The sequence below is a fragment of the Clupea harengus genome, chromosome 21, assembly GCF_900700415.2.
Source record: "Clupea harengus chromosome 21, Ch_v2.0.2, whole genome shotgun sequence".
Taxonomy (NCBI): Eukaryota; Metazoa; Chordata; class Actinopteri; order Clupeiformes; family Clupeidae; genus Clupea; species Clupea harengus.
In genome coordinates, this window is record NC_045172.1 from 10186694 (window position 1) to 10207604 (window position 20911).

General features: G+C 42.9%; 1 protein-coding gene across 3 annotated transcripts in view; it reads right to left on the minus strand.

The window, feature by feature from the left end:
- Window positions 1-325: 325 nt before the first annotated feature.
- LOC105911834 (radixin) overlaps window positions 326-20911 on the minus strand; it is a 36037-nt gene continuing 15451 nt past the window's right edge. For 2 of the 3 annotated variants that reach the window (XM_012840682.2, XM_031558439.2), the window contains exons 4-15: window positions 17618-17713; window positions 14475-14597; window positions 12821-12972; window positions 11791-11874; window positions 11169-11315; window positions 9681-9777; window positions 9316-9479; window positions 8479-8609; window positions 7149-7309; window positions 6239-6331; window positions 4806-5027; window positions 326-4218 (exon numbers count right to left, since the gene is read on the minus strand). In XM_012840682.2, coding sequence (XP_012696136.1) covers window positions 4054-4218; window positions 4806-5027; window positions 6239-6331; window positions 7149-7309; window positions 8479-8609; window positions 9316-9479; window positions 9681-9777; window positions 11169-11315; window positions 11791-11874; window positions 12821-12972; window positions 14475-14597; window positions 17618-17713 — 1635 coding nt within the window. In that variant the 3' untranslated portion in view covers window positions 326-4053. The remainder of the gene's footprint in view (window positions 4219-4805; window positions 5028-6238; window positions 6332-7148; window positions 7310-8478; window positions 8610-9315; window positions 9480-9680; window positions 9778-11168; window positions 11316-11790; window positions 11875-12820; window positions 12973-14474; window positions 14598-17617; window positions 17714-20911) is intronic. The other variant, XM_031558440.1, reaches the window with a different exon arrangement.

Consider the following 20911-nt stretch of genomic DNA (forward strand, 5'->3'; position numbering starts at 1 on the left):
TTCACTGTACAATGCCTTCAAGAGTAAGCTTTTACTGACTAGTAACCTATTCGCTCTGCTGGAAAAATCCATTTTGTGCTGCACTGAAAAGCTGGAACAGTTGGCTAAGCTTCATTAGATCAGAACCTTCATTTCTTTAATTAGGAGCTCCTGCCAAATCTTACTGAAAAAGAAAGGTCACATTTTTGGAGGTAAGTGGGTTCACATTTATCTTAGAACATGACACTAAAACGCTCCTTTTTCCATCATAAAAATGTATATGTACATGTTGGACTACAACCTAGAGGCAGAAAAGTGTCCCAGTTAATAAATAAAAAAGCAGCAATAAAGCAAAAACTACATCTTTAATCTTTATTGTTAGTGTAGTGTTGTGTAGTAATGGATAAATGCTCCATAGTGTGTTATTGGTCTGTCACAGAAAGCTATATGAACAATAATAATAATAATAATAATTGAAAGTATAAACAAACAGCAAACAATGACAGCTGGTTCCTGCAGGGAGAGTTTGACCCGGGGGGAGTTTTCACTGGGAGGCTTCCCTGACCACCCGGGTACATATAACCAAATAAATTCAACTATTACAAACAAAACATTCAACACAAATCCAACAGCTTCATGCCACTGTGGCCTGTAAGTAGCACATTTTACACTTTAAAAGGGGATGATTCAACCAAATGCAACAACTCTTTAAACATATACCCGGGAAAACGACACTAATACTTCTGACAGAACACTGCCAAAACGTTTTGACCATAACTCTGGAACTCATTAAAATTGCAAATGTTTAAGAACTTTGTGAATTTGGGTGAAACATCCGTTAAATAACGAGCATGCTAATGCTGGTGGTTCAATTTCAAAAAGCATAGCAAAAAAATTCAGCTGGAAGCACTTTTTTTTAAAAATCAACTTCTTTTTCACACTATGGCAAAACAACCCTTTTACACAGACAAGTGTCCATGAAACCAAAAGACAGGCTTACAAATTGTAAGCCCAGTTTAGTATCCTTAACCCAAACAAGTGCTTACAAACTCTACGTGACCTAGCTGTCTGCGGATGCATACAAACAACAGACAATGAAAACAGACATGATTGCAAATACAAAATAAAAATTTGTTTTATTTCAAAATGCTCCTGCTACAATTTTCTAGGGTGTGTGGATAGGGACATAATTAAAATGGAGGGGAGGGGGAAAATAATTTATCCCAACTGCAAAATATTTAATTAAACCAAGTATCAGTATGTCAGACACTGTTTACCTCCAAACAGAAACAAGAGCATAAATGCAACGTTCACTCAACTACTACAGTTCAATGCGTTGACTACTAAAGTTTCAACTTGTTGTTGCACACTCAAAACCCTAGGGGGAGCAGGGGAGTCAAATATTTGTGTTGTGGTGAGAAAAGGATAGGGAGTAGAGGCTGCATTAAACAAAGGATAAAGGGCCTGTCCTTTCATAGTCTAAAACAATTGTTCTCACTGGTGATTTGGAAAACTGGGAATATATACACACACATATATATATATCCGTACAGATTTTGCAAGAACAAAACCAGAGTCATTTTCTCTCCTGTTTCAGCACCATAACTGAGTCTCTCATTTTTTTCTTTCTTTTTCTTTTTTTCTACAAAATGATCTCATGCACGCACACACACAGTCACTCTTTCCCTCACACACAGTTTCCCAAAGTGCAACCATCTCCACAAAGCTGTAATGACCCACGTTTCCCAAGACTGGATCACATTCACAGAAAAATATATCAGCTTTGCTGAGTTTTACAAGGATACATTCTTCCAGTTGTTCTGTGGCACTGCAGGTACCGCACACACCAACTGAGAGCAAACGCAGACGTTTTAATACAAACCTAAACCTGGATGGGAGCAACCCTCGAGCACATCCACTATTCCACCGGGGAAAAAAGGGGTACAAGTTTCTACGGATAATACTAGGCTGATCCGCACAATCAGGTAAAACATCTCCCCAAGTACATACACCGCATCAAGGGCAACAAGTCTTTTCATACCATCCAACCTCATCAACTCATTCCAAGAGTGACACTATACGTCGCTGCATCATGGACCTCTTACGGGAATTATATCTCACTATATCTGTCAGTATAACAGGCTAGTAGGTTGGGACCCATGTGAATAAGAGGACTAAGCAAGCAGAATGGGACACTGCACAGGTACACAGAGTGAGGGTTGGATGGCTGTTCTCACCCAGTGTTTGATTGGCCAGTTGCCATGAGTGCAATTATGAGGTAGAGAGCTGTCCTTTAATCAGGACTGATGTTTTCATATGCTCTCTGGTCAGAAAGGCCCAGAGTTGTGACATCCACAAGTACACACACACACACACACACACACACACACACACACACACACACACACACACACACACACACACACACACACACACACACACACACAAAATGATGTCAACATATGAACATCTTGATCTCCCTTCAACAGTAAGCGCACACGCACACATACATTCTGTTCACTCTCAACAACACTCCCACAGATTTGACATAATCACCCAATGATGTACATTGAGACTTCATCCAATGCGTAACATCAAGTATACCATGGGTGCAGTCTTCCAACACACAACACACTGTACAGACGTACAGACTGACTAGCAAGGGCTCCAGTGCGTCTGACATAATGTCTGTCTGTCCGTCTGTTACTGCTGAACCTTTGTGAGCCAGTAGGCAGGGAAAACCATCTATATGACAACTGGGCATCAAACACTGGAGCAAGCGGCCAGAGAAGGGGCAGAGAAATGAGGAGTGAAGGTTAGAGAGGGAGGAGTGTGTCAGGAGGATGTGCTTTCATGTATCTGATGGCTCGTACTAAACAAGCCATACCCCCATACGTCACAATAACGGCCACGCGTGGCCAGCACATTCTCAGAGCTTACAACGCTCTTTAACGTTAGCTTACCCAAGTGGTGCTCTATAGAGAAACATCTAAACCAGGAGTTCAGTTTCCATCAGTCCCATTCCAGTCTACAGGTTACATGACATTATTAACGTCGGCAACCTCCCCAATCCTTTAAGCTGTCAGTGAAGTCATTATTTCCCTTTGGTGATCCTTTGATTTTGGTTACATTTCATTTCACATTCAGACCTCATACAAAAGCACATGCATACAGTTACACACACAACCTTTTGATGACTCCATGGCTCTGTCCACACACTGGTGCACCCAAGAACGGGACCAAAAGGTGGACGGGATAGGTGGTGGAGGAGGAGAGAGGGGTAATGTATACCTTTTTTTCTTTACGTCACAATCAGGTGGTCATCGGATCAGTCATGACCGCCATGGTAGCAACAGTTGCTAATAACACCCTCACAAGAAGGCCTGACCCTTGTATAGAGACCATCCAGATGTCAGGGCGACAGAGCTGGAGTAACTAAAAGCTTGGGGGTTCATAAAATAAAGTTTTTTTGGGGGTGGGTGGGTATGATTAAAAGAAAGTATTCATTGGGAAAGTAAAGCTTTAGCATACAACTAGCTAAACAAAAACAAATATACAAAAAAAGGTTAAGCTGTAAATGGCCATTTAGATAAAAGCATGTTTGTTCTTTATTTCCTTCTTTTCTTTTCACTTTTTCTTAAAATTAGAACTGTGAGCATCTTGAGTTATCCTTAATCGCCTAAAACAAAGTGAAAACAAAAGCCAAAACAATTCCAAAGCAGTTCATAACAATATGATACGTCACTTGCTCCTGATTGAAAAGGTTTCATACAGGGGTGGGCAGAAGGAGCTGGACACACGAAGCAGCCCTGACTGGCTGGCCGGAGAGAGCTTTGGCATAGCATGAGGGGGACGAAGCAGCCCCCTCTGGCCTCTCTGCAGGGTACGGGTACGCTTGTCAGAAACGGGTCAGGGGACGGGAGTGGGGTTGGGTTTGGGGGTAGGTGGGTTCAGGAAGGGGGTTTCAGAAGGGTTTGGTGGCTTAAGAAGGGGGTATAAAGCAGGATGGACTGGGGGCTTGAGATCAGCCTCCAAGGCAACGGGCTGTCAGGCTTCTGCGTTCCCCTCTCGCCCTCACATGGACTCGAACTCGTCGATGCGCTGCTTGGTGTTTCCCGATCGGATCTGACGCAAGGTCTTGTACTTGTCCCGACCAGCTTTCACATTTTCTGCATGCAGCATGTCGTTCTGCGTCTTCTTGGTGTCGTCCCGTGCCTGGGCCAACTCTGAGCTCAAAGCCTGAACGAGAGACAGTGAGGAAGACACAGACAAGAGTGTCAGAGGGAGGCGGGGGGGGGAGCAGAAAGAGAAACATTTTTACCATTCCCTGTACGGTATCTACACTGACTGTATCCCTGCTAACAAGCTTGTGATAGTACAGCGAAATTAAAAGCAGTTCGCCATTCCAAATACACTTTGTCAAAGTCAGCAAATTGCTCCTCTCAGTCCTCTGGGTGTTCATTTTGTTTGTGCGATCATAAAACAAAAACTCATATAGTGCTGGCTCCGTAAACAAAAGTAGTGGTTCAAACGGAGCCATGCACAATTTCAGAGGGGTGTTGTTTGATCATTTTCCTTACTTCCTTATTTTGTCTTATTTATTTATCTGTTTTTTTATTCCAATGCACATTGTTCTGTATAATGTAGGTTTTTTGTATTGTTTCTGATTGATCGTATAGAGAACTTTGAGTCTGCTGATACGTGCGACACAAATAAGGTGTATTATTAACGTTGTTATTAATATTATGAAGATGACAAATGAGGGGGTGTGCTGCATGGGGTAATGTGTGCCTCGGTGTGTACGTGAAACAGAGAATGAGTTTTACCTGCAGTTGTTTCTTGACGCGCTCATTCTTCTGTGCCTCAGTGACGCGTTGCTCCTCACTGCGGTGGTCGTTGACTCCGTCGCTGGAGAGGTCAGCGCTGGCTTCGGCGCTGTTCTCGTCCTGCTCGTCGTGCTCGTTCTCCCCAGCGCCCGCCGCAGGAGCGGTCATCACCGTCTTTAGCTCTTCCTTAGTCTTCTCAAGGTCCTCCTGTGCGGAGATGGCCTGCAGGGGAGAGGAGGAGAGTGAGATTAACATACAGTAAAATTACAACAGAGATGAGAAGGGAAAGGAATAGAAAGAGAGACAAGTTTTAAAAGGAAAGAAAAGGGAAGGGAATAAAGGAGAGAGGAAGGAAGGAGATATCAGTGAGGCATGCTCCGGGTTTCACTCTTCCGTTAGGGCTGGAAGGTCATGGGTGGGGTCAAGAGAATAAGACTTGAAAGAATTTATAGGAAACTAAGTGGATTTATTTTGTGAATCGTGTCAAAGCCTCCAAACTCTACACTAAATCCAAAAACTTTTTTCACTACCAACATAGACCAGAGGAGGGCACTCCTTCCCAATTTATATCTTTGCCGTTTATAAGTAATACCACTAGATCCACTACAAAACCATCCACAGGGCAAGTCTAAAGATCTGTGTGTACCTTCTATCAGAATAGGAAAGATAATGAGGAGAGAAGATGAGGCTCAAGTCTAGAACAGCGCACGGACATACCCAAGTTTCTTTTAGGTGGCTGTGCATTCAGGCGTGGATAAACGACTTACTGTACACCTCCTGGGTGTGGGGGAGGGATGGGATTTCAGCATGATCAAAGCTTAATCCCAAACTTCAGGCCGATGGGCTGAAGCCATTGGCTGTTATGCTGCTGGGTTAGGGCGGTACACATGGGGCAGCCTGACCTTTTACCAGTGCACGTTTGTGTGGAGTATACATGGTGGACACTGTCAATGTGCTCAAGTGCTTTTCCTTACTACATACTCTGCATACTCCGAGACTATATGCCAATCATGTGCAATATTAATATTTACATTAAAAAAATTCTGACTTAAAATACATTGTAGTGCTATGAGGTTAAGTCTTATTTTACAAAATTGCTGTTGAGGCATGTAGCAGTGAGATATGGCAAAGATTAGGAAGCATACGCGTTTTGCGCGCGCACACATGCACGTACACACACACGCAAAGGCCTATCCAGCATCAGTTTTATGGCAAGCTGTTAATGACTGAATCAGTCTAGCCTTTCAGTGCTGTAAACACGGCCACCCACACTATCAATCAATCAGACCTTATTGTCACTCCCAAATACTAATTTCTGGTCTAGCCTGTTATTAGCGTGCTGCATGCATGAGGCAGATAAGAGGAAAGGGAAAGCAAGGCGAGTAGACGGGGACGGCGGACAATGGGCGGGGTGACAGGTGGGCGGGCTTTACTTTGTGCTGCCACTCTGAGGCCTCCTCTTCTTTTTTCCTCTTGGCCTCCTCAAGCAGGGCGATTTTGGCGGTGAACTCTCCCAGCTCTGCGGCCTGTCATGGAGCAAGAAGCAGAGAAGCACTCACCGTCAGGAGAGAGACTGACAGTGTCTCCTCGAGTTAGCAGCAGCTTACCCTCAGTAGTGAGGGGACTCTGACTGGCACCAAGCGGCAACTGAGGGTTAGGGCTTAAATGTTAGCTGAAGGCTTTGCTGTGCTAGGAAAATGAATCTCAACAAAAAAAATGTCACACAGTAACAATACTGATAATAAAACACAGGCGTGTGTAATTTTCCTCAGACTTGTACGGTACATTCCTGAAAGGCACCATACATGTCTATAACCATGGATACAACTCTAGATTCCTTGAAGTGTTCCTTGTGGCAAGCAACACTTCAGCATATTTGTATCATCTATATTTTTACGAGACAAGAAAACAGTTAGCTACAAAAGACCAACAGAACGGCCTTTTAACTCACAAAATGGTTTGCCTAGGTTTTCTACCGGCATTGTTTCCCTCACACGTTATTTTCACAAATTTAAAAAACCCAATCATTTTTCCATAGGGATTTTTTCTTTGGAACCAGGGAATCATGCTAACACTATAAACTACAAACTGCCGGTTGACCTCCAATCTATTTATGGCAAAATTAGAAAAACTGTATGTGGGTCATTTTCAGAGGCACTCTCCCTCAAATCGTTACATCTCAGAATGAACCTTTGCGACACTAGAATGATATTGCTGTGACGGGACCCATATATAAATATTTACGTGTGAGAACATCTGTAATATGCAACAATGAAAATACATATCGAACTGCTTAAAATCTAACCCTGGAGTACAAACACATCATGACACAAGCAGACGTACCAGCTGTTCCTGGTTCTTCATCTGGTCTGCAGCTTGTTTGGCAAGTGTTGCGCGGGCCTCCTCAGCGGTCTGCCTCTCCCTCTCCAGCCTCTCGGCCTCCTCCTTCGCCCGCTTCCTCTCCTGGTCCAGCTCGAGAGCCTTGCGCGTCTGTTCCTCCAGTTCTGTAAGGTGTACACACACACACACACACACACACACACACACACACACACACACACACACACACACACACACACACACACACACACACACACACACACACACACACACACACACACACACACACTTAGTGACAAGCCTGAAGAATGTATTGCATAAAGTCTTTCAATTAATTTCTCATCTGAGATCTAGACATTCAAATCCACTGACAAACATAAATGACCATGCCAATCTGACAATACACAACACAACAGAAGTCGCTCAGGAAGACAGAAAAACTGCAGACAGACAGTCACATCTGCTAGATGTGTAAATGAGCTTTTTCTCAGTTCATTTTGCCAAGCTGATTTAACAAGGAAGTTTCACAATAAAGAATAAAGAGGTTTCCTGGACATGAGAAATACTCAATTACCAGCCCTAAGGACTCAACAGCCACAATTGAGAAACACTGAACAATAACGGAGAAGGAAGGACCTTCCCCATGTCCCTCATCACTGTCGGTCACAAATAAACGTCACACATGAAGACCCTCTGAACACAACACAACAGAGAGCAGCGCCATGCACATGGAGGATTAGACAGTGGAGGGGATGGTGGCGCATGTTTCACGAAGGTAGGGTGGGTAGGGGAGGGAGGGGAGAAACACCTCTTATCTGTAGGGCAAAGGGGTACAAATAAGGGTGGCATTACATGAAGAGGTGTTTCTAAGTGTTCTGATTTTACCTGGAGCTGGGGGCAACCCTACGAAAGGCGAGAGATTAGAGTTTAGTCAAGCAGCTAAAAGGCACACACATAAAAGCCAAGCTCCGTTGAGCGAAAATGCTCTGTGTCTCATGTGGTTAGGCCCTCACCCCGGATGCCCTGACAGTTTAAACACACAACCAAAGCTATCCCTCTCCACAGTGGACCAAACGTTGGGTTCCCCCTAATCATGTGTGTAGGATGCTTGGACAGCTACCTCTACTCCCTTCTTTTGTTAAGGAACATTAGTGGTAAATGCTCAAGGCCAGCTTGAGTTTAAGGGTGACATTAGGAGTCCTAAAAAGCAGGATTGGATGTGAGTAAATAGAGGGCTGAGGCTGTTAGAAAGTGGGAGATGGCGAGGTGCAGTATTATAGAAAAGGGGGGGGGGGGGGGGGGGGGGGCAGTGTGTCTCTTCTGCAGCACCCACCTTTCTGTGCTGTTAACGTCTGCTCCTCGATCTGTCGCAGTCTCTCGATGAGCTCGTCCTTCTCCCTCTCAATCCTGTCCTTCTCCTTCTCTGCATACTCGCGTTTCTTCTTCTCGTTCTCCAGTTGGGCCCTGGGGAGAGAGCAGAGTCAACTCGGGCCAAATGGCAACAATGTCGATCGTGGAGTCAATTCAGGTAACTCAAAGCATGGGAGTGATGGTGTGTTCCTGTGGCGATTTGTAGACCTAGTACATGGGAGTGTAGACACACTGATAAAATGCTATATGTGGTTTACAATGTAATGAAAATTACACATGAATGCATCCTTGACTTGCAAGCTGCTTTGGTTAAAAGCATCTGCAAAATGAATAAATATAAATTATGCTTGGTGTGCTTCTCCACTTGGAAAAGCATGAGACGTTGAAATATGTAAGGCGGCAAAGATGGATGGAATTGTTCTTGGATTCAATCACAACTTACCATCTGTTTATGATTGATTGTTTTCAAAGATGCATATTTGTGTGTCTGAGGCTACATGTCTACCTTGATTTGTCACAATTGATTTCTCCGCCACACTTTGTTTTCACTGCCATTTTGCACTCCCGCTCTAAGCAAGTGACGTGTGAAACTTTTCCTGCTCCTGGCTGCCCTTGAGGAAGGACAGCTCGGATGGGTTAAAGGCACAGGACTAATTTCACCGGCGACCGCTTCGGCATGTGTGTTCTGTGTCGCCGCCCATTGCACCTGTGATTATTATCTCTCTCACATCTTCTCATTTTTTATAACTTTCTGGGTTTGTGCATGTTAGGCTATGTGTATATGAATGCATGTTCACACCTCTCCATCTGTTTCTGGTGCTTCTCCTCTCTGGCCTGAGCCTTCATCTGCTGGACCTCGATGGTATCTGGCTTCCTCCTCCTCATGTAAAGCTCGTGGTTGCCCATGCATAGTGCCAGGATGCGCTTGTTGATCCTCAACCGTGGAGCATAGAACACAAAGTCCTGCAGGAAAAATAAAACGTCAGGGCATATGTTCACAGATAGGGGAAGGGAACAGAGAACCTGTTCCAGTTGAGAACCGGTTTAAATTGTCCGATCCATTGGAATCGTATGCCTCAGGGGTGTATCTGATGAGAAGCAATAGTTGATAACAGTGGCATCTAGCTTTACTGTAAAGATTAGACACACTTAAATAACACTTACCGGAGCTTTCTTGTCGATCGGCTTGATGACAAACTTTTTGTCATTGAATGAGATGTTTCTGATTTCACTCCAAGGAAAGCCAATTTTTGGTGTTAGTCTGATGGAAAACAACAACAACAGAAGACTGTAGAAGAGTTCCAGACCTCAAATCAAAATCAACTTCTACAGTAGCCATGAGGGGGCGATAGCTACCAATAAGCAGTTTAAACCAGATCAGACCTGCCTTGATCAGAGACAGTCTCTCAGGGGGTCTGTAAGCTGCAAGTACTGCCCCTGCCCCCCGCAAATATTCTAAAGACCATCTGCTTCTCTCCCTGACTTTTGTTTGAGGCATTCAGCATGTGCTGCTGGATAAATTAACCAGGGAATGTCAACTGTGTAGCAATAGCTTCTGTGGTGTTGGACAGTTTAATCTCACAGCTAAGATTAAGCCATTAGCCATGAACATTCAGAGAAAAGGTCATAGCCAGAGCATTCGGTCAGAGTAATTTAGACTCGATTCAGCATTTCTACTGTAGTGATGCACACAGACCAAATTGGTTGATGCTGATGGGAAAACAGCAGCTTATGAGTGACCCCCCCCCAGACCTTAACGCCCCCCTGCCCACATGTCCTATCAGACGGGAGGGGCAACTAGAGTCGCAGAGGTTATAAGGCAGTAACTCAAAGCTAAGGGCTTCCGAGCAGCATGAGCAGCATGACTCATCAGAATGGCAGCGTGTACATACAGTACACGCCACTGGCCACTCGGATTTCACCAGCTGAGAGTGTCATTAACCACCGACACCAGTGCTTGTCTGTCCGACACTCAAAAGCGATCAAGCTCAACAACAGCCATTCATGCAGAAGGGCGTTTATGCTCAAATGGATAAGCCAATACGAACAGTGATTATGAATGAAACAAACTTATGATTCGCTCAATTTGAAGGGGGAAAAAATACGTTTGGCCAAAGTCACCGTAACTACACATTTCCCCAGTTCTTAATGATGAAAGACCCCCTGTGATTCTAATCAGCACCAGTATTGCAGACTAAATCTGACTCAACTGCCTAATAAGCCTCACCTTCCCGTAAAGCACAGGCAGTCCTATATATTCTCAAGAGTTTATTTTTATTGCAACACTTCTCTCCAGCCTCTATTTGCAGGATCACCAAGATCCGGCTATGCATCAGCACAAGACTGATTACAGCAGAGCCATATTTCAAACACCTACACAGTTCTTGTAAGTCTACTAAGAGAGGGTCTATGGGAGAGTGCTTGGCAGAGGCTCAACTGTGAGTAACCAGAGAAGAGGTAGCTATGTCCCAACTAACAGACACACGCACACTCTCTCAGCTGCTAGAAGGATGAAAAGATGAAAGTACTGTTGAAATGTATTTAAAAATGAAAAACTGTGGGGTTACCTCACACCACTAGACAGTTTCTGACCTTTCCTTTAAAACAAGTGTGCGAAGACTAGCAAGGGAAAGCAAAGAATGGAGGGCTCACTTGTCTTCGTGCTCGTAGATGTTGAGGCCGAGCGCGTCCACGCCCAACCACAGCTCTGTTCCTTTCTTGTTCTTGATCTCAAAATAGTTCACCCCATACATCTCCAGGTCCTGTGCGATCTTCAAGTACTCCATCATCGAATCCTCTCTGCTCAAACACAGAAGGCCAGTTACACACACACAGACCCAAACACAGACACAATATCGAGCATGTTGACGTCAAAACAGTTATGGCGTGGTAAAGTCTAGTTGTGCCACAGATAAACTTCTCAGAAATCAAAACAGTGAACTACACTGGCAAAAGACGACAAGCCAACTTTTCAATTTCTACTAAGAAAGATTTTGAAGAGAAAAACTGAGGGGACCTGAGCAAGTTTTCATGTTGGGAGTGGAAAGGAGAAGTGATATAGTCAACAAAACTGCTTCACTGAAAGGCTACGAGTAGACTGGCCGAAGAGGAAGAAAAACTGCCAGACAGAGAGAGAGGGGGGGGGGAGAAAGAGAGAGAGAGAGAGAAAAAAAGAAAGAGAGAGAAAGAAAGAGTGAGAGCGAGAAAGAGAGCGAGAAAGAGTGAAAGAAAGAGAGAGAGGGAGAGGGAGAAAGAAAGAAAGAAAGAAAAATACCTGAGCATGCCTCTGTGCTCCTCGTGCCAGGTCTGTATCCGGTCCTCCCACTGCTCCTTAGTGAGCTTGTGCTGCTCAAGAACTCTGCAATGCAGGGGTGAAAAAAAAACAAAGACAAAACTCGCCAAGTCACTCAAGGACATTCAGACACAGACACAACACCAAGCAGGCAATGATGTTGCAGTGATACTTTCTCTTGTGTGTGTGGGACTTTTTTTCCACTTTTAAAAGAAAATAATTCAGACCCGTTCCAGTGAAGGAGGGTGGACTGGTTGTGTCATTCAAGAAGAAATGTGATTTTCATTCTTAATTGAATGGGGTAATCTGATAAGCACAATTCAAAGCTATGAATGCAATGACTAATACATGGAGTACAGATGTTTTAAGTCAATGCATGACATTGGAAGGCCCACCAATCTGCCAATTAGCCAAATGACTGAACAAGTTACACTTCCTGCTATATATCCTAGTATACACTTATGGTCTTTACTTTGACAGGTCCTTCCTTTTCTTCAGCTAAACTCATTGAATTGGTATTTTGTGAAGTGTAATTTGTATTTAAGTATGCAAGCAAGACACCCTAGTCACAGGCCAACAAGGCCACCTGACCAATAACAAACAGAAGGGAAACCCTGGATTAAAGCTCCTTGAAGAACACACTGAAGGTCAAGTTCAAGCTCAGAGCCCAGCTGGATGTGTTCCTTCCCTCCCTCCCTCCCTCCTTCCGCTTGTGTGTGTTTAACAAGGTCATTTACCACAGGGCTTCAAAGCTGTCTCTGCCATTGGGACGTCTCATTACACTTCGCATGCGACAAGAGTGCTTTCACAAAGACATGCATGGACACACACACTTCCACATACAGTACATGCAGAACTAATGTTTTAATACAGTCATTAGACCAACTATCTAGAGAGACGCACACATTTTCACGTGTACACACAGGATATAACCTATAGTTACCCCCCACCCTCCCTCTGCCACATGACTGAACATGCTGTCATCACACATGCATTTCTTCGCTTTGCTCACCTCTGAGGCAGCAGGCGGTCGTTGCTGAGGTAGCCAGGCTTGTGGATGTCTTTGTTGTAGTCGGTGTACTTGGCCTGGACTGCATAGGAGGCTAGGAGGACGGCGGTCTCAGGAGGACAGTAATTCTCATCATTCAAGATGGCCTCCTTCACCTGTAATAACCCGGGAGAGTAGAGAGAGATTAGTGTGCGCGAGCGAGGGAGTGTTGGAGAGAGATAAGCGGTGAAATGAAGACTCCAGGAAATTATCTAAATGAAAGAGAGATTAACTGAGGAGGAAACTGAAAAAGCATGCTGCATAGGAGAGGGGGATGGAAAGAGCAAATTATAGAGGAAAGGGAGAGAAGAAACAACCGAGAACAAAAATGGTGAGACATATCGATATATCTATCTCTATATATAGGGCCAATGATTTTCCGCGATAACGGAAAGCGGACGGAATTCGCGGAATGTACCCTTTGAAACGGAATTGCAACTTTCAAACGAAAACACCATTTTGTCAAAATCGCCCAAATTCCCCTGTATTTTATCCTGCAAGACTATATTTATTTCAAATAAGCACAACAACGATTGCAAGAATGAACAAACATTAATAAAATAAAAACATTGAGAAAATGTCACGTCTATGTTGAACTCTGCTCCGGCCACGCCCCCCTATTCAACGGTTGACGCTACGGCCTGTCACATTAATTTGCTCATCTTCCCAATCGCCTGCAAATAATGTTTGTTTAGTCTTCTGTTCTGTTGATGGCTGGCAAACAACAATCTTAGAAGGTTTGGGTCAGTTGTGGCACATATTATTTACTCATTTTAAGCTATCAATCTACCTCAAGGTGAACAAAATGAGCCGAAACGAAAAGAAAAAAACGGAATTCACCAAATGTGAAACGGAAAACTCATTTTTTTTAAAATGGAAAATCATTGGCCCTATATATATATATATATATATATATATATATACATACATATACATACATACATACACACACACACACACACACATCTCTCTATATAGATATTGATATATAGATATAGAAAGAGATATATATATATATATATATATATATATGGACAAAAGTATTTGGCCATATTTGTTTGAGCTAGGCCCCTTATCTCCAGTAAAGGGCAATCTTAATGCTTCAGCATACCAAGACATTTTGGAAAATGCTATGCTTCCAACTTTATGGCAACAGTTTGGGGAAGGCCCTATTCTATTCCAACATGACTATGCCACCGTGCACAAAGCAAGGACTATAAATACATGGTTTATTGAGTTCGGTGTGGAAGAACTTGACTGACCCCCACAGAGCCCTGACCTCAACCCCACTGAGCACCTTTGGGATGAACTGGAACGGAGATTGCGAGCCAGGCTCTCTCATCCAACATCAGCGCCTGACCTCATAAATGCTCTACAGAATGAATGGGCACTAATTGCCACAGAAACAAATCTTGTGGAAAGCCTTCCAAGAAGAGTGGAAGCGGTAATAGTTGCAAAAGGGGGACGAACTCCATATTAAAGTATATGTATTTTAATACAATGTCATTACAGTCCCTGTTGGTGTAATGGTCAGGGGTCCAAAAACTTTTGTCCATAAAGTGTATATGGGGGGTTAGTGTGAGGGAATAAGCGAGAGAAACAGCTGCTCGTCCCTCACCTGCAGGAAGAACAGGCGCTGTGTGATTTCCTGGATCAGCTCCTCGGACACATCCTCTGGAAAGAACTTTGCTCTGAACTTGAACTGGAGTGGGTTTTCCTTCTTCACATCTTGCTGGGTCACCTGGAGATGGTACACAGACAGAAGGATGATGAGAGGGCACCCATTCCTGGAGGCATGTCCATTATGTCGTCATGGCTACGAGAGCTTGCACTGTCACTCGATTGATTTAGTGATTGTCTGCTTATTATTAATCTTAATTAACTTAAAAGGTTGAACAAGTATGAATTATGATAAATCATTTTAACCTTATAAATTATATCCACACTGAAAGTTAACTTTTCATTTCTTAAATCCAATCTATCTGGTGTACAATGAAATGAAAATTACACATAAGGGTAGATTATTAACATAAACCATGGTTTAATTTTGGTGGGTAAAAAATATGCCTTGCCACTTGCTTGTGCAGATATGAGTACGTGGATGCCGTCCCAAAGTCAGACTACAGTATGACAGGTTAACTGGAGGGTTCATAAATGCCGAGCATACTTCAGAACGATTTTGATCACTGAGGCTGTATACTGAAAAGCCTTTTCTAACCTGGAAAATAACTCCTTGTCCATGTTTATTGGACACTGACACAAAATGAGCAATGCAGCGTAGATGCTAAAACCATCTGGGTAAAATTCCACACATGGGCTTTGTAGCCTTTGGCTGTAGAGAGAAGCTTCCAGTGAGACCGAGTTTGACACCTGTGCATCGGAGAAGGCCTCCAGTAAATAAACGCAGCTGAATTCTTAATGCCAGAAAGACTGCAGAGCTTCTGTAGTAGAGCCCGATTTAAAATGGCCTTAAAAACATGCTTGGTTTAAATCAGTGAAATTGGCCACAACCTAATTTCTTTTTATACATGTTACTACTAATACTCCTGTCCTTCCTGGCTATGCTTTCAGAAAAGAGTTATGAAGGTTTTAAAAGCTCTCTATTCTATATTAACTCACCTAAAAGTGTATGAATGGGAACTATCAAAATAGTTAACAATCCCTGTCTGTGAGAGAGAGAAAGAGAGGGAGAGAGCGAGACACACACACCAGTTTGACAGGTATTTGACAGTTTACTATAGCTATGTGACTTTTTGTTCTACAGTAGCCTACGAAGTAGCAATTGCGCAAATGCAACTTTAATCGTTCTCCGAAGGGCAAAGCAACGTTAATGGTAATGGTGACTGTATGCCACAGTGTTTCAGTCGAAATTTAGTATAATATGTAAAGGCATATTTGGCTAGGATGTTCTTCAATCAATCAATGTCATCAATACATCCTTCAACTAAATTATCAGTGCTTTCATTGTGTAGTTTTGGCAACACACTTGTTTCTGAGGTTACGAATCTCAGTATAACAAAGTCAGATCAGTGGTTATGTTAATGTGAAATGCATTACCTTAAATCATTAATTTCTCCCATAATTTCTCGTAGCCTAAATAAACCTGAGAACATTCAGGTCAGCCTAATTCAGCACTAAGTAAGTCAAAAGGACTCCTAACGCACAAAGACAAACTCCAAAACGACCAAAAAATTTCAGTTTTAATCATTCTACGTTACTGTAGGCTCGAAAGACACTGCGCAGCGATTATTTAACGTGATGCATGCATGGACTTAAAACGATGCATGCTGGTTAGAAATTGTCAGTTTTGCGGGACATCACCATGTCACAACGACAGGAAAACCCTGCCGTTTTTTAAGTCAGACGCTGCAGTTGCTCTCCATCTGCTGCACAAGCTAGGACTTGCCTTTATGATGTCAGAGAATCAGCCTCACCGGCTGGAATTTCCCATGATAAACATGACGCGTGTTTCCATAATAGAATGCTTAAATAGTTTTAAAATGCAATATTTGATGATAAAAATGTGCATAAAAACACTCAACGCTCATGTGACCTGCACTGCTGACCTGTTGCATGCATCTCAATAATGATTGATGAAATTAATTATAGTTTTAATTTAATCAAAAGTCATCATGTTCATTTTAATAAAAAAAATAAACGGGAATTTCCACCATCAACTGTCAACAACAATAAGGAAAACGATTCCACGAGATCTTCCGTCCAGGATTTAGGAGAAATTTTTTCATAATTTTTAGTGCGACTTAGATAAAACGTTTTGTGTATACGGGCTCTGGTCCGTCATGAACTATTAGGCCTCATTGTGGAAATGACTTCCTCTTCACTAAATTAAATCCAGCAATCATCCATGATTGGTGAGCGGGTTATCTTTCACAGTGGCAAGCTATCCTTTAGTTATCTTGGTTTTGATGATTTCTGATTCACCGCAACTAATCTGCAGAGTAATCACAAGTGATCAAATCACCACCCAGTATCCCACATGCTGCCTTCACACAGAGGGCGATTTCTAGTGTGCAGAGCAGAATGTCTTAGTATGCCTGTGCATGCATAACAGAAGTGTTGCAGACGCACCATTGTTTCTACAGGTCCAGAGGCCCTATTCTCTGCATTCTGCCATGTGAAGTTGGCCGCAAATGCAGGAATTAAGGGTATACTGACTGATACAGCTTGTACTTGTTGGTTATTTACAGACTGGGTAACAGTCACGTCACACACACAGCATGCAGATGCTATATGTGTGAATCAGGGGTCACCGTTAATCTGATCATCTGCTGGTTCCCACACAAGATCAGAATTCGCTGGGCCTCCGTAAGTCTGCAGTCTCAGCGCTTTAGAGGCTGCTCTGAACCCCAGGAGCTGGCCCCAGTACTTTCCACTGCAGCAGCCACCCTGCCGTAGATCATCCCGCATGCACCGTGGCTTGCACAACTGTTCAAAACGTCCTTCATGGGACACGTATACATACACGTAGACACACATACACTGTGCAGTCTCTCACACACACACACACACACACACACACACACACACACACACTTTTTATGACACATCCGAGTAGTGGTGGGTACAGAGGTGCGTTAGAGGAGGAGGTCATTAACCAATCCTTTTTTGCCACGTTCTTGAACAGGATGTCTTAAAATTGGAGGCCCTCACCACAGCCTAATAACCACTTCACCCTGATTGATGGCCACAGTTTTGGGAGGAAGAGAGGAAAGAGAGAAGAAAAAAAACTATGTGACTTACCTTTTTGTTGAGCTTCAACCATGTGGTGTAGCCTTTGCTGTCGACATACTGCAGGCCGAAGAACCAGACTTCACGTAGACCCACTGTCTTCACAACCTGCTCGTCAAACAAACAGCACAAATGCAAGTCGCTGGTGAGTGCAGACAAACACTTTACACGATTAAAGCAATTACACACAATTTCATCAGTAAGCAGGAGAACAGTGTATCAGAAATCACCCAGTAGCTCTGTACAACACACACACACACACACACACACACACACACACACACGCAGGTCAAACATCAAGAGCAGACGTAAGCAGTAGGGGTGTTAATCTCCCCTTGTAAGATTTTATATCTAGATACATGGGATACGATACAATTCAGGGATGATATATCATCATATGGAATGATTTGGTGCGAGGTAATCGGATACAGTTCTTACACTGACATTCATTTTCCATTATACATTAAAATAAGCTAAAGTGGCATTGCTTACTTTCAAATAGATACATTTCCTAAAAGACCAAAGAATCAAAAGTATTTTTGTTACTTTATGACACAGACAAATGTGGCCTCTTATTTTGGAATTACAAGTCATCGGGTTTATTCCTGTTCCAATAGACACAGTTAGACAAGAAAGACTTGCTGTATGATCAAACATTCTGACATTATGAATATAAACTGAGGTCTGTCTCACACCCATGCCCAGGTGTCTCAGTTAGCACCATAGACACAGGTAAGCTATGATTAGCACACAGGCAAGGTTATAATGCTTGCTGCTAGCTTCTTTCTGTAACATTACCTGAAGTAGGCTATGTATTAGATGGTTACGGCACATAGACTGATCCAATACACCAATACACAAGTTTACCACACACACGTTTACTATGTTTGAGTTGAGCAGCACGCATCCGTTTTGACAAGTTGCGATCAGTACCATGAATCCAAAAGGTAGCGTCCTTTTTTTGCAATGCCAACGTAACCAAAACACTTGCATCTTTGACTGGAGACAGCGTAGTGTGTTCTCCACTCGATTTTGCTACCAGTTACTTGTGAATGGGTTTAATTAGAGCATTTACCATTGTAGTATCAGTGACATAACACTAGCCTTACTCCTGTAAAAGGTCCAAACTAACTGCTGTGCAGATTTATCAAATTATTATTTTGAGTGTAACATGACTTGCAATGTTAAAGCAGTGAGTCTTCCACAACAGCTTAGTTTATCCGAAAGTAGAATTGGCAACCATTAGTCAACCGATTCGTAACTTCAGAATCGGCCCATTGACCAGGTCATGGTTCATTTAGATCGATCCAGGGGTCTGTATACTGATGTAGTTGCACTGTTAATGTTAAAACTGGTTTCCAATTCCACCCCTAGTAAGGAGTTTGCCTGAGACTCTCGTGGAACTTTCTGAAGCCTCATCAAATAGATTAGCTATGCTTCTAGTCTCATAATGTCATTACTGGATCGTTCTAATGGCATGCAATACTAGTTCGCGGTTTGGCAGCCAGTACACATGAAAACTCTTCACTTGACAATCAGAGGTTTCATTTTGCACTCCTCATTAAGCCCTCTGATATTTAATCAAACGCCTAAAAGTAGAAATGGCAAACCATTTCACACAGATTTCCAGGGTCTCCTCTATTCTTTTCCCATCCGGTCTTCTTTTCTTTTCACTGTTTTTCCTCAATCAAAGCAGCCCATTTTGAGAACTAGTATCAAATGGCATTGGTAACAGAAAAAATACTTCACTAGAATATCCAATGAGGCAAGGCCGCAAACCTCGATAGCCATCTGCAGGTAACACCTTTAACACAACACGAGTAAGAGCCCTGATTTCAAGCAGATACCTGGTTTCATGCAGTGCTGATAAACATACCTCGATGCACATACCTAGCCAAAAGAAGCGACTGAATTTGAAGTGTGGTCACAAAGTGCACATTGAACACAACTACAAGACAAGCTAACTTTCAACCTCCTGGTATCAAAGTAACAGTAAGAATGTGTCCTTCCCCGTGCTATAGTCATCCATGCCCATGCATGAGACAGTCCTACCACAATACTATTGCAATATTTGGGCATGATGATACTATATTATTGTGAATCTTTACATTTTAAGACACAGCAAGTATCGCAATTCAATCCTGCAATTTATTGCTCCAAAATATTAAGTCTCTGGAAATATCAGAGGAGGCATTTTTCCTTCAAATGTGTAGAATAGTACACTGTCCAACATCCTATCAATAGCATCCTTTCCCTGGTATTGCTGAAACCGGTTTAGATTGAAGCTGTGCTGTGGAATGGAGTGTGATTAATGGCCATCCGGGGTGAAAGTAGGCATGCGTGTGTAAACGCAAATACAAATCAAATATGTACACACAAGCACACAAACAACAGATGCACAAATGTGTGTATATGGAAGAATGTGCACGCACATTTGGGCACACACACACACACTCTCTCTTGTCTGCTCAACTGCTTAAACAGCTGAGGCTGGCGTTCTCTCAGCCAGCTGCGGCTGCCATGGCACAGGAGCCGAGAATGCGGAATGCAACCCGGGGGAGGCTGAGGACAAGCCTGGACTTAAAGATAGTGCACGGGGAAAATGCAGGGATGAAATGGAGAGAAGGGAGGGGTGAGCCGTCTGGAAGGCCAGAGAGGTCATTCTCCAGGAAAAATTAGTCATTCAAAGCTTTGGATACCGCACCAGAGCAAATACAAAATATATATATATATATTATTATTATTTCTACTGCTAAGGTATAATTACATGCGATTTGGCATCATTTCAAACAAAAAGCCTGGCCTGGAATTACAGGTAATGACCTATATACCAATCAATTTTTTATTTTTTTAAACACAAACTTCTGCAGTTAGTTTGGCTACAGCTCACAATGTTCGCAATTCGTCACAAGCAAAACTGCCATATTTAGTTTGTCCAGATTAAACAGGTTGCCCAACAGAATGGCAGCATTTGCCGTCGTCTTGAACAGCAGCTCTGATACTGAAATTGTATGTGCTTGTTAAGAAGGTCTTTATTCAGCAGCTTATTTGATACCATTGATCATAAATAATATGGTCTTTTCAAAATACAAGAGATTATTGTGGATATTTTACTGGTATATGAGCTGATGTGCAACAGTAATTTACGGGTACTGTCAATTCAGGCTTCACTCACACACTGAGCAAGCTCATTTCATATTGTAGTTGTCTCCAGGTTGAGGCATTTTTCTAATAAACAGATCAAGGAGTGTATAACATCTACTTGACAGCATGCCTGTGTTCAGCAATGCAGTAAGATAAAAAAAA